Below are 14532 nucleotides of genomic sequence, written 5' to 3' on the forward strand. Positions count from 1 at the left end.
TGCTATAAGTGATAAAAAATGCTTGTAACGTCCTGGTTGGTGTGGCTCAGTTGGTTGAGCATTGTCCTGTGTATCAAAAGGTAGCTGGTTCGATTCCAGGTGAGGGCACATGCCAGGGTTGTGGGCTCGATCCCCAATAGGGGGTGTGGAGGAGGCAGCTGACCAATGTTTCTCTCTCACATCGATGTTTCTCTTTCTCTCCCTTTCCCTTTCCTCTCCCTTTAGAAACAATAAAAATATCTTTTAAAAAATGATTATAACAACATTAATAGCTAACACATAGCGGTTACTACATGCCAGGCACTAAGTACTTTACATATTTTAACCTATTTAGTCCTCATAATGATTCCATGAGGTAGGTACTATTTTTTCCATCTTACTTAGAGCAGGATTTCTCAACCTCAACACTAGACACTTGGGGGACAGATAATTCACTGTGGAGCTGTACTGTGCACTATAGGATGTTTCACAGCATCTCTGGCCTGTACCCATTCCATGTCAGTAGCATCCCTCTGCAGTCTTGATAACCAAATATGCCTCCAGACATTGCCACGTGTGCCTTGGGGTAAAACTGTCCTTGTTGAGAATCACTAGTTTAGATGAGGAAACCAAGGCACAGAAAGATTAGGTAACTTGCTTCCTGTTACCTATCAGGAACTGGGAAACGAGAATTGGAACCCAGGCACTTTGGCTCCACAGTCCTTGTTCTAGCTACTCCTCTGTTTTGCAAAATGTATGCTAAATGGTAGTTATCTATACAGTACGGTAATACAATAACACCTCAACTGTGTAAAAACATGCATAGAAAACTGGAAACAAATAAAATATTGAAAGTTGTCTAAGTAGTGATATTTTTTCTTTCTCTTTTTTCACATTTTCTATGATAAGCATACTTTCTTTTTTAAAACAACAAATGAGTTTTTAAATATTGTGATAAATATTCATAAGATAAAATTTACCATCGCAAACATTTTCAAGTGCACAGTTCAGGGCATTAAGTAGGTTCTTACTGTTGTGCGAAGGCATATATAATTTTTATTAAAATGAACTTAAAATTAACTTAAAGATTAACTTAATCTTTACCATAGAGGTTATACTTACAGAAATAAAGTGTCACTATTCAGAAATCACAATGTTAAAGAGATAATCTTATTTTCAGAAGTATAGGTTTTATGCCACTGAAACACCAGAACACCCTATCTAAATACCCAGAATTCCCCACACACACTCAATTGTATTCCTAACATGTTAGGCTCAATGTACCACCAACATGGGCCAATGAAGCAGGTCTCCCCTGAATGCCATGCATCTAGATAATCTCCAAAAAAATAGCCTTCTTTACATAATCTCATGAGAGCCAGTGGTTTGGAGATGACATTAACTATCCTAGCAACCCCAGAATACAGATCTGGAAGTTACAAATTTCCTTTTCTTGGAAAACTCTACTCTAGATTGAACGTTAGGATGTGAAAACGGAATACCTGGACTCACTAGAGGCAGCAAACTCTAACCTTCAAGCCAGTCTTTCAATGTCTTCTTACTACATTCAGAAAACAGGAGCCAAACACCCAGATGACTAATACTGAGCATTTTGTTCATGGACCATAAGGACTGTGATAGTTTGTCATAGAGCTCTGTGGCATGGTTCCTGTCCTTCATGCACAAGAATCCACTAAGGAAGTAGTTCTGGCTTCCTCTAAGCTGAGGCCCTCAGGACATGGGAGTGGCCCAGGAAATCCAGCCCAAGAGGCTGGTAACTAAGCTCTCAGCTTTCAGAAATCTACACCCATAACATCAAGGCTCGACCAGGCAATAAAATTGTCTGTCACTGCTAGAGGGGAATAGCTGCCCAAAGGCAAATGTAAGGTTTCCTTCCAATTATGGTTACCTTGTCAAAGTTAAGTTTAGACAATAAATGTATCTGAAACAATTAGGCCTTTGCTAGAGTCCCTGCTAGCCTCTAAACTTTAAAATAATCTGTTCTGGAATGCCGCTGCTGCCAACCCACTAATCTGTGAATCAATCACCAGGACTGCCACTTACTGAGGTACCCAGGGTAATAAAATCAAGTACAGGCATTACACACTCAAAGGCTTATGGGGGCCAGGTAGGGAACCTCAGGGAAAGAAGTGGGTGGGTGTAGAACATTAAGAGCAGGGAGGGCCCCCTCCCCACGCAACAATACAAAGGGCACAGCTGCGCTCTGCTCCAGATGACTGGTACCTCTAGAGACCTTGAGCCTAAAAGTGCCAGTTGTTCTGATCCAGATTTTAAAGTGAAAGCTCTGAGTGCAATTCGAAGCAACTTCAAGTGTTAAAATACATACACACACACACACACACGGCTCACATAAAACTGTTTTTCAGGCTACACTGACCCTGGAGCTACCAGTTTGCAACCTTTGCTTTAAGGAATGGGGAGAATCCAAGAGAATGTACTTTACTGAGTGCAAAAAAGTAACTGCAGAGGATAAAGTGACTTTTAAGGACTATGACCAGCATTGTAAGGATAAAACATCTCAGAGGGAAGGGGTGTGTGTGAAGAGATTAACCAAAGAATTTATATGCATATATGTATAACCCATGGACAGACAATAGTGCGGTGAAGGCCTGGGGAGGGGGCAGGAGTGGGGAAGAAGGGGTTAATGGGGGGAAAAAGGGGGTATCTGTAATACTTTCAACAATAAAGATAAATTTTTAAAAAACAAGAAAAAAAATCTAAGTTTTGTACAAATTAGATGTTGCTCAGCCAAAGAGCAACTAAGGAGCCAGAGGGCCAGGGGTAAAGACCAAATCCCACTAAATTTTAGATGAAAAAATAAGACCCAGAGAGGTTACAAGATAGTAAGTGGTGGAGAGGGACTTGAACGCAGAAAATTGGGCTCCAGAGTCCGTGTTTATGACCTCTTGGGTACCTTGACTCTCAAGCATGCAGAATTACTCTGTAAACTATAAATGCAGAATAATATAAATATTGGTTTTGCTATCACTAAGTCAAACTATGAATGGCACAAAGCACTGGTGTTTGTACTACTCTGTGGGCCCCATATGGCCTGTGGAGGCTTTTACAACTTGGCTCTGGAGTCTCCCAATCCCCTTTCCTAGCCAGCTGTGGCAGGACCACAGCGAAGGTGCACCCTGGTTTTCCAATGAGAATGAACAAGGGCCAGTGGCTTGCAGCAACAGCAGCAAGTGAAGAGCAGGGCTGACCACTGTGAGCAGGCAAGAGACTACTACTACACAAAGACCAAGAAGCTGTGGCCATAAATCGTTATGTCCAGATTTTCTTTAGTTTTCTTAATTTATACTTAAGTATTCCCACAAGGATTAGGACTTGCTGCACTCTCTAAAGCCCTCTTTGTTAAAAGAAAAACATGAAAAATCCTCTCCACTCCTCACAGCCAGGGTCCAGATGATGGGAAGCCTGGGGAGGAAGGGGGTGTGGCCTGAGATCTATGTTCTGACAGATCACTATGGCTGCTGTTTTGGAGGGTGGCCACAACAGAAACAGGGAAGCCAATCAGGCAAGCAATATGGGGACTTGGATCATGGTGAGGGCTGTGGGGTAGAGAAAGCAGCAGTCTGAACCACATGAAAGGGCCATTTTTATTGTCAAATATTAGTAGTGTTAGATGGTCCAACCTAACAGTTGGATTCTGGATATATCTGGATAACACAATATTTTTTTCCATTAAAAAGAGGCAGGAAAAGGAACAGGGAAAAGGTGTGTGGCAGGAAGAAAAGAAAAAGGCTTGCAATTCAGACAGAACTAGGTTCAAGTCCTGGCATGGACTTCTATTAGCTGAATGACGCCGGGTAGGTTATTAAATCTCTCTGAATCTGGATTTCCAACACTAAAAAATTAGGATGCAAGGGTGCAGGTAATTCTCTCAGCAACCCCATACCATTCTCTCAGAAAGGTATTGTGAGATTAATGGCCAAGGCAATGTCTGGCATACAGCAGGAAGTCAATAAATGTCATGATCTCATCTTAAAACAGGAGTCAGCAACAGTGTACAACCTCTAGTGCCACCGATGGAACCAGGCAAAGCCAAGGGAAAAAAGAAAATGAGTGGAACCCAAATCATCATCATAATAGCTGACATTCACAAGCAGCAGGTGCTTATCCAGTCCTCACCACAATCCACGGAAGCAAGAGCACTCCTATCCATAACTACTATACAGGTAAGGAATCCAAGCACAGAGAGGTGAAGTTACCTGCCCATGGTCACAGCCAGGAAGTGCTACTGTGTAGCCAGGATTCACACCCAGGCTGGCTGCTTCAGAGCCGGCACTCCAGAACCTGTTGATGATGATGATGAGGAGGAGGGTGGGTGAAGGAAGAGGAACATATGGTGGAGCACACCTGCTCCATTTACTGTTCCTCTTACCAGGTACTGCTTCCCCAACTGCCAAATGGGCAATTAGCATCAATAAATGAGCAGGCTGGAAAAGAAGGAAACCTGAGTGGGGAGGGGTGGCTTCAGTTGAAAAGCCACACTGTCTTCCTGGGAAATCCTTTCTGGGCATGGCTGCCATCTAGGAACCTCCTGGGTCACATCTCCTCATTCATCAGCTACGTTGGCACTGAGTCACATCCTCTGCTTCACTTCCAAGCTGGGTACAACAATGACTATCCCCAACCTCCACAATGCCATCTCTGGTCAGCTCCCTCAAAGTTCCACAGCATCCCTTCAAACCTTTACCTCTCTTCACACATCTGACCTACCACACCCCTCTCTACTATGCTGCCTTCAATTCCTCCAACTTCCTCTCCAATGATGTCCTCCTTCACTCCAAGCCAGCCTTTTGTGGCTGGTCACACTGTGAATCTTGTCCTCATGGTCAACTATCGCACTTCCAGCTCCTTCCTGCTCCTGCCACAACTTCTTTCTAGCTGACCTACTCAACTGCTCCCAGCAGGGCCTCTTTTTGGCCTGTCAGACTTTGACAAGGCTAATATGTCAGGTTTCCCCTTTCTTCATTTTCCAGGACAGATCCCATTAGCAGGATTGTTATCTGAATGATAGGCAACCAACAGCCTTGACTCTCTCTGACCTTTACTCTTAACTTCTGGCAAAATCCCAAACTTAGATTGTACTATCATCTTTTGAACTGTTTCCACCTAACAACCAGGCCTCTAACAACTGGCCAAGTTGGTAGTTTTATAAAGCCATGACCACCACCCCTAAACAATGCTACTTAAGCCCATCTTCTCTAATGCTCCACAACGACTATTGCACATTTCTCTGCTGTCCTCAAATACCTCATCTTTCCCTCCTAATCACCACCACTCTTTACTCACCACTGATGGAGCAGCCCCTACTTCACACAGAAATTAGAAGCTGCCACAAGGAGACTCCCTCTACTTCCTGTTAGCAAACCTACAAATGACCCACTTCTGCACCCACTAACCTCCATTCTCCTACTAGAAGACAGTCGGTGTCCAATCCCTCCAGCTCTGCAGTCACCCATCCCTACATGCCTTCTCAGGAGCTTCATGTTCTCTTTACTATGTAGAATCTCATAACTTCTGATGAGCCCATCATCTCCAACCTGGACCATCACCTCTTTACTGGTCTTACTGCTTCAGCTCTTACCTGTCCTTCCACCCCACATTTTTCTCCACACAGCAGCCAGAGGGATTCCCTTAGAATGTAAATCAGATGATATATGCTTCTCTGCTCAAAACTCTCCACTGGCTTCTCATCTCAGTCTGAGTAAAATCCAAAATCATGACCTTGGCCGTCAAGCCTTTATAAGATCTGGCCCCCTGCTATCCCTCTATCTCACCTTCTACCGTCCACTTCCGGCCTACTTGTTGGGTTTTCCTGTTTCAGGGCCTTTGTACTTGTTTTTCCTGCTGCCTGGAAGGCCCTCCCTCCCCCCAGATACCCACATGGCTCCCTCCCTCACTTCCTTCAGATCACTGTTCAAATGTCACCTCTTTAGAGTCCTTCCCTCACCACCTAAAACTGTCATCCCTACCCCTCATCATTCTTTATCTCCTTACCCTCATCATTCTTTATCTCCCTGCTTTATTTTTTCACTTTACTCTGACTTATTTTCCTAATCTTCACACAGTATTTACCAACCTTGACATATTATGTATCAGTCTATTTATTATTTGTCTTCCTCAATAGAATATAAACTCTATAGCCAAAGACTTTTGCCTATTCTCTTCACTGTTGAAATCCCAGCACCTAGGAATTCCTAGGCATTGAGTGGGCACTCAAAATTTGTCGAATAAACTGTTCTTTCTCTTTCCTGCATTATTTAACCTTTACCCTCAATAGGCTCCCTTCCCAATGACATTGAAACAAGTTCAAGCTTCTTCTACCTTTAAATAAAGGAAAAAGAAACAAAAACCACATAATACAACTTCCACGATCTCCATGTGGGAAAGAATTATCTGTGCACTATTTCCTCACCTCCTACTCATGCCTCAACCCACTCCAACCTGGCTTTCACCTTCACTGCACCACTAAAACAGCTCAAGCTAAATTCACCAATGACCCACATGTCTCTCAATCTGATGGGCATTTTTCCAGTCTCTATCTGACTCAAACTCCCTGCAGCATTTGACCTTATTACTTACCTCACCCTTCTTGAAATTTTCTATACTTCTTAAGCACACATTCGCATCTGCCCTCTGCCTTTTGCTGGTTCGTCTCTTCTTCATTTCCCTTGTAGACTCAGCCTCCTCTGCTCAGTCAGAGCAGGCCAGGGTTTCTCAGGCCCAGGCTCCCCATGCCTCTCCTTCTCTGTACATTCTCTCCAGGCCATCTCACTCTCACCTACATCTTCAATCCCCACCCAGGCTCTGATGACTCCCAAACCTTGATTTCCAGCTCAGGCCTGCCTTATGAACATCAGGCTCATACATCTATCCACTTCCCACTCAACCTGCCTAATTGGATGCTCAAAGGCAGGTGATACTTAACCCATCCAAATCCCAACTCATCAACCCCCACGTCCCTTCTCCCCAGATGGACTTCCCACACTCCCATCTTGAAGAACGGAACCAAAATCCATCCAGTTGGGTGAGTCAGAAACTTAATAGTCAGCCTTAACAATCCTCTTTCTCATGTTCTTACCCAACCCATCACCAGGTTTTGTTATCTTTACCTTCTAGACAAGTGGGAAATCCACTCATTTTGCTCTCTTTCTATTGTGACCACTCTAAGTCCAGACCACTAACATCTCTCATCTGGATGGTCGCAATCCCTCTGGTCTTCCTCTAAGATATTCTGAACACCATTGTCCAAGTGATCTTTCCAAAACACAAACCTGGTCATCGTATCACCTTCTTCCCTGTTTAGAACTCTTCAGTGTTGTCTCACTGCTTTTGGTCTAAAAGTCAGACTTCTCACAGTGATCTCCAAGGTCCTGCATGGTGGGGCCCTGGCCTACCTCTCCCATCTTATCCTCAAACACTCTTCCCCTGCCCGCTCCCCCCCCCTTTTTTTTTTAAGGTAATTGTAAATTCACATGTAGTTGTATCTTCTACTTTCCTTAACAGATGTAACCCTTTGCTGCCACAGGGCCTTTGCACATGCTGCTTTCCCATGCTGTCAAAATACCTCTCTCCCTGACCTATTTAATTCTTATTTATCATTCAGATCTCCAGACTTCCTCAGAGTAGTTTTCCCTCATTCCCCTTGTTTGCTCTGCTTGCAGGACCAGGCTTCTCTCCTTCCTGGGATTTCTCAAGTTGTTGGTATGACCCAGAGAACAGGATCATTTGAATAATACCCTTCATCCCCATTAACTGCAAACTCCATGAGAACAGGGTCCTTGTTTTTTTTCTTTCTCTTGCATCATGACACCAGGTGTGACACCCAAATAAATTTCTGAATGAATGTCAGCCTGGTTTAGTCAATAAGCAAAAGGACAATATAAAGAACAAATATACACTAACCACTCCCTAGGGCTGAGGGAAAATTTAAGAGTTTTATGTCCTAGCACAAGAAGGCCAATCTCCCCACAAATCTATAAAACCTAATAAAATATCCAACAAACAGCTAAAAGATTTATTTACAACCAAGACAGTAAACCAAAAGAAGCTTCTTCTAGGAAGACTCCAGGAATGAATTAACAAACATAAAAACTCTTTTCTAAGATAACCTTGCTGGAAAGAGAGTCAAGTATTTTCCTGGCAGGCCCCTCAGCCTGGTGAAAATGGTGAGAACTAAATACAGTGCTGAGCTATTTATGTAGGAGACTCCATGTACTTGCTGATTAAGTACACGTTTTTCACAAGTTCACTCTTTTCCATAAAGAATGGTCTTACTGTTTTCCCCAGCACTGCTTACAGAGTCTCCCCTGAGATTTACAAGTACAGGGCAGAGCTCTAAATTAATCCAACCACTTGCTTCGCTGGTGTCCAAATGTCAGAGACTAGCAAAAAGGTCCATAAACCAATGAATAGGGGGGACAGAGAAGAGCAAGCATTCAGCTCCTTCTCCTTTAAATATCGTAACACCAATGCCTCTGAATTTAGCAGGCCAGCTGTTAGGTGCCAGGTACTGTGTCAGTAACTTCACTGCATTAGTTTACTTTAACCATTACAATAATCCTGTGACATAGGTATTATCACCTTTATCATCTCAGGAAACTCAGGCTCAAAAAAGCTAAATTATTAGCCCAGGTTCACAGGACAAATGAATAAGCAAAGTTTCAAACTCAGCTCTCAATGACTATACTGCCAATCCAATAAATATATGCCTTTCAACAACCAAAATCCTATTTTTAGATGCTGCTTCTAGAGAGATGACCTCCTCCCGAAAAATCATCATAAAACTTTTCAACAAAAAGTAATCTGCACGCTCCTGAGTCCTATTATTCCTCAGACCTTTATAATATACAGCACTAGTAAACAAAATGTCCAATCAAAACACCAGAATATGCTAAAATTAAAGATTTTATTCTGTATTTCAATTTAAAGCCTTACTGTATCTGCTACAATTTAGGGATTTAAAAAATATTTTTCAAATTTTGCACTAAAGTTCTTCCTAATAGTGAGAATAGTTATTTTGAACACATCAAAAATAGAACATCATCATATAGAAGAAAAACTAATTTATCATCATATGGATGTCTAAATGTTGAATGTGTTTTGAACATTAATATACAACTAAGATTTATGAATGTACTCCCTTAATTGACTCCTTCCCAATAACATTTAAACAAGTCTTTTATATCTTTAATACAAAACAAAAAAACAGAAAGAAAACTTCCCATGATCCACATCTCCTCCTCTCCTTCACACCACAGCTAAACTCCGGGAAAGAATTGTCTGAGCTCACTGTCTATTTCCTCACCTCCCACTCATGCCTCAACCCACTCCAGTCTGGTTTCTACCAAGTACAGCTCAAGCTAAGATTTCCAAAGATCCACATATCTCTAAGTCCCGTATATTTAACAGTTAGAGTAGCAAATCTAAAAATGAATTTTATCATTTATATGTCAGGCTAGAGTCTGTGTTGTAGCTGTTTCCCTATCTGGCTGTGCAGATGTGGGTAAGTTGCTCTCTGAGCCTTGGTTTCCCTTTGCCTACTGGACCCAAAGACAGACGTCAATTATACGCCACAACTCCAAAATTAATAAGAGGGAGTTTACCGCTGATGAAGAGAGAGATGTCATAAGTCAGAAAAACTTCATAACTCAAATGAAGCTTATGGGAAACCAGCTTTATACCTTCATTTATTTCTTTCCATTAGTCCCTAAATTAAAGTAAACCAAAGACATATGCAGTAAAAACCTGTGTAAAAAACAGCTGTGATCTTTTTCACTAGAAGCTTTTTAAATATATCTCAAACTTCAACTATAGAAAATATGGTCTCTTTACTTATTGACTGAATGGTTTACTTACAGAAACTTCATCAAAACTTCATTGCACAGACACAGCACTGCAGTATAACAACTGTTTAAAGGCTCCATTGACTATTTTATATACAAGAGCTTAATTATGGAGAAATAATATGACATGGTGGTAACAATTAAGATCTTGGGCTCTGGAGCCAGACTCCCCGTTTTCATACCCCAGTTCCACTGCTTACTGGCTGAGTTATGCTGACCAACTTTTCTGCACCTCAATGAGGATAATAATAGTAAGAACTAAACTGCATGTAAAGCTAGTGGCACCGGGCCTAAAACATAAGAAATGCTCAGTACATCATAGATATCATGTAGTTATTACATAACATGTGGTTTTAAAAAGTCACTCAATTGGATGACTACATTAATGATAATGTAGATTCACCAGCTGTAATAAATGTATCACTCTGGTGAGGGGCAGTGATAATGGGAGAGGCTATGCATGTGTAGGGGCACGGGATATGTAGGAATTGTTGTCTGTACCTTTCATGCAATTTTGCTGTGAACCTAAAAACTGCTCTCAAAAATAAATTCAATTTTTTTTAAAGTCACTCAATTTCATTTGAAAAACATATAGGTATGTTTACTATTCTTTTTATATGTTCTTGATAATGACTAATGACAGCAATTATAGAACACTTAACTCTTTGTGCATATTAAATTATTAAATAAGATACTGTATTTCTTATATATATGTAAAGAGTATTGCTAGAACAATTCAGTTAAAGTTTTCCAGATTTCCAGACAAATTTTTCTATGACCAATTTAAAAGCACTCAATTATCCTGTCAAGTCTGCAAGCTCCATATAGTTTAAAAGCAGATGCCCTGGCTGGGTGGCTCAGTTGGTTAGAGTGTCATACTGCATACTGAAAGGTTTTGGGTTCGATTTCCAGTCAGGACACATACCTAGTTTTTGGGTTTGATCCCTGGTCGGGGCATGTGTGCAAGCCAACTGATCAATGTTTCTCTCTCTCTTTTTCTCTCTCTCTCTCTCTTAAATCAATAAGCATATCTGAGGCTGAGGATTTAAAAAAAAAAAAAAAGAGCAGAAATGTAAGGAGAGATCATGGAAAAAATGGCTTTTAAATAAGACAGTTATGAAAGGAAGGTTTAATTATGTAATTATATTACCCAACAGAGGGCTGAAAGGTTCGAGATTACTTATATCGCAAAGATTTGTTAACAAGGTAAAGAGCTACAACAACATCCTGTGTAAATACTCTAACGGGCTCTTTTGATTTCTCCAGATAAAGGCTGGAAGGACACAATCCCCTAATTAGGCAGTCTCTATGCAGTCGGCATTTAGTGGAGATGAATCAGTGAGATTACTCCAAACCTTTTCCGTCTTGATCATTACTGTTTTTGCAAGGGACAACCACCAGTCTTCACTGAGTTTAGCAATAAACACAGTCTTTTAGTCGTGTAAATTCTTATTTATTGCAACCACGAACCAAATAAAGCAATAAGCCATTGCTGAATGAGGAGCCAATGTAGGTTAAGATAATACATTAAGCCAGAGCACTTACAGTTTCTGTGGCTTGTCACTTAATAAAAAAAGTAATAGAAGTACGCCTTTACAGAGCACCTACTACATGCCGAGTTCTGTGTACATGTCAATTAACTTTATAATAACCCTATGAAGAAGGCAGAAGATCTTTTCAAGATCACAAAGATAGCAAGTGGAAGGCAAGGGATTTGAACCAAGGCAGTCTTGAGTCTATAGAACACACCACACTCCTAATCCCTATCCTGTATAGCCCCAGAAGTCCCTCTCCCCTTCCCCAATAGCTACAATTGGTGGAACTGATATCACAGAACCTGTTTCCTGTAAGTGCTCTCCTCATTCAAGCATTTCAACTTGAAGCAGTCATTTAACGTTCCTCTTATCAAAATTAATGATAATCCACACATGGCAACCTCTAAAATACTAGACGCACTGCAACTCTTCTTATACACAGGCTCATTTTGGCTACTTTTACTGGAAAAAGGGCTGTGTCTTGAGATGCAGAGTGAAATCTCACCAGGCACTTTGCTGTTTTCTACTGTTTATAAGTTAAAGCAGTTATTTTTACTTAACAGCAATGACACAATTACTCTCTTAAACAACATGGTCAATTTAACTCAACACTACACATAGGTCTCCTTATAATAGTTCCTATTACTCAATTTTATGACGATGAGCCACCATGTCAATTTGCTATTCATTTAATCTATGGTCAAATTACTTCTTTTATAGGCTATTTCTTACAATTCACTACTAACACACTGAATGTGCATTCCACAATTTGGGTTGGAAAAATGTGAACTTCTGAACAAAGATATGATCCAAAAATCGTATCTAAAGATATGATTTTTGTAGTGCTTATCGAGCATTCCTGATAAAACAATACCTAACAGTTAGCCTTGATTTTATGAACAGAAAAGCTTTACAAGTCTAAATCTCAGCAAATTCTAAGATTATCTAAGCCACAACCACTTCTATATCAATAGTTCTTGACCCTTGAGGGAGTCTCAGACCTTATGAGAATCTGATGAGATTCCCACGTCTTCCCAGAAAGTGTAAAGCTCACAAGCCCGTTCCCTGGACCCAAGAGAATTCCAGCACTGTACCAAATAAAGTAAGAAAGGTGATGACAACCTCAAACTCTGTAACAGACAAATCAAACTTTCCATTTACTCAGTTTGTCAGGAAAAAGAGTCTTTTTACAGATTCCAAACCAAAGGCATTGAGGCAGTGAATTAACCTGAAGCCAGATCTAGTCAAATGTATCGATCCTCACTGCCCAGAACTCTCTTCTCCCAAAACTCCACATGGATTCTTCTTGCCTTTCAGTATTCAGTTCAAATGTCACCTCCTCAGAAAGGATTACTTTCTTGACACCCTATCAAAAGCAGTCCTTTATTATCACATCTCGCTCCTTTATTTTTACAAAAGTATTGATTAGTATTCAAAGATGTCTCATTAATTTTTTTATTTACTTATTTTGTCTCCTCTATTAGAGCATAAGCTCCTTAAGGGCAAATGCCTTGTCCAACTTGTTCCCCACTGTATCCTCAGTGCCCATCCCAGTGCTTGGTACACAGTTGGCATTTGGTAAACATCTGTTGCTTTAAAGTAAAAGACAGGATGTTGATGTTGAAATCAACTACTAAAGTTTTAACTAGCTATGGGTTAGCGCTCTCTCCCTCTTTCCATGATCTGTGGATCTATTCAATCAGTATCTACTATGTGCCAGGCACTGTTGCATGTGCAGGGGACCCAGAAATGAATAAAACAGACGAATACATCTGTCTTCACAGACCCTCTATTGTAGTGGCCCGCCCAGAGTAAGATTCTCTTGCACACAATACCTGGGAGATGCGGGATAACCCTCTATATTCCTTCCTTGAAGGGAGTTATGGGAGGTTCCCAAATGAAATGGAAACATTCTCCAATCTGGCACTTCCAAAGCAAGCCTCAGGGTTTTTCCTAAATCAGCTCTTCCCACCGGATCCGCTCACACAGAAGAACCCCAACCAGCAGAATGCGGGTAACGAGCAAACTTAAGGCAAGGACTATTTCTGAGGGTGGTGAGGGGAGGAACCAGGAAGCAGGACGGCAAGGACTCTCAGCAAGTGCCCGAAGATTGGAGGTTGGAGAGCCTGCCGTGGCTGTCACCAACTTGCTGGGTGACCTTGGGCCAGTCCCGAGGTGCCAGGGCGTCAGTTTCCCTCGAGGTATAATAAGGAGGACAGCAGGGTGGGATTCGGGGTCGGGGGAAGGTGGAGCCCAGGAGGCCGGGCTGAGGACAAGTGGGATAACGGCCGACGTGGGAAGGCCGGCGCGGGGCCGGGTAGGGTCGGGGCGGCTCACCCACCGAGCGCCACCTGGCAGGCCCTGCGCAGCTGGGAGTGCTGGGGCCGCTTCACCTCCTTGTCGGCTAGGATCTTCTCCAGGGCCCGGGACACGAACATGCTCTTGGTCTGGCTCTCCTGCATGGCCCCAGCCCGGCGGGGGCTGGTAGCCCCGCGGGCTGGCGGCACGAGCGAGCTGGCGAACGAGGCTGCGGGCCCGGCGTCCCGGCCGGCACCCGCCGCGTCCGTCCGTGCCGCCCCGTCAGGAAGCGACTTCGCGGCCCCACGGCGCCGCCATGTTGGAGCGCGTCACGTGACCACGTGACTGGCAGAGCCGCGGCGGCTACGGCGCGTCGGTTGACCCTGTGACCCCAGGCAGGGCGGGGCCTACGGCTGGGGAGGGGCGGGGCCCGGTGGACGAGGAGGGGAGGGCCCGACAGTGGACGAAGGGAGGAAGAAAAGGTCGGGAGGCGAGTGGAAGTGGGCGAAGGCGGGCGGGGATCTGAAGGGCAGAAGAAAGGAGGTGAAAGGCAGGAGAGGTGGTGATGTGGGTGCTAGAAAAGAAGGTGAGGAGACGTGAGCGTGGAGTTAGGAGTAAGAGAGAGGTGAGGCAGGAGAGGTGATGGGAGGAGATAGAAGGGAAAGGAGAAGTTTGGGAAAAAAGAGGATTGGTTAGAGAGTGAGGTGATAAAGGGGCAAGAGGAGGCGGTGAGGGGGAAAGAGGAAGCTAGGGGATTAGAAAGGTGAGATGGTTAGAGATGAGGGGAAGCGTGAAGGCGAGAGAAGTAGGGGAGAGGCGGAGGTGGGGTGAGGGCAGGG

The 14532-nt window shown here is 43.0% G+C and overlaps 1 protein-coding gene across 2 annotated transcripts in view; it reads right to left on the minus strand.

Moving 5' to 3' along the window:
• The window catches only part of ARFGEF2 (ARF guanine nucleotide exchange factor 2), a 76634-nt gene extending 62762 nt beyond the window's left edge, over window positions 1-13872 (minus strand). The window contains exon 1 of one of the 2 annotated variants that reach the window (XM_087818692.1): window positions 13737-13872. In XM_087818692.1, the coding sequence (XP_087674818.1) occupies window positions 13737-13857 (121 nt within the window). In that variant the 5' untranslated portion in view covers window positions 13858-13872. The remainder of the gene's footprint in view (window positions 1-13736) is intronic. The other variant, XM_016197352.2, reaches the window with a different exon arrangement.
• Window positions 13873-14532: the final 660 nt, after the last annotated feature.

The sequence above is a fragment of the Miniopterus natalensis genome, chromosome 7 (genome assembly GCF_054644295.1).
Source record: "Miniopterus natalensis isolate mMinNat1 chromosome 7, mMinNat1.hap1, whole genome shotgun sequence".
NCBI lineage: Eukaryota > Metazoa > Chordata > Mammalia > Chiroptera > Miniopteridae > Miniopterus > Miniopterus natalensis.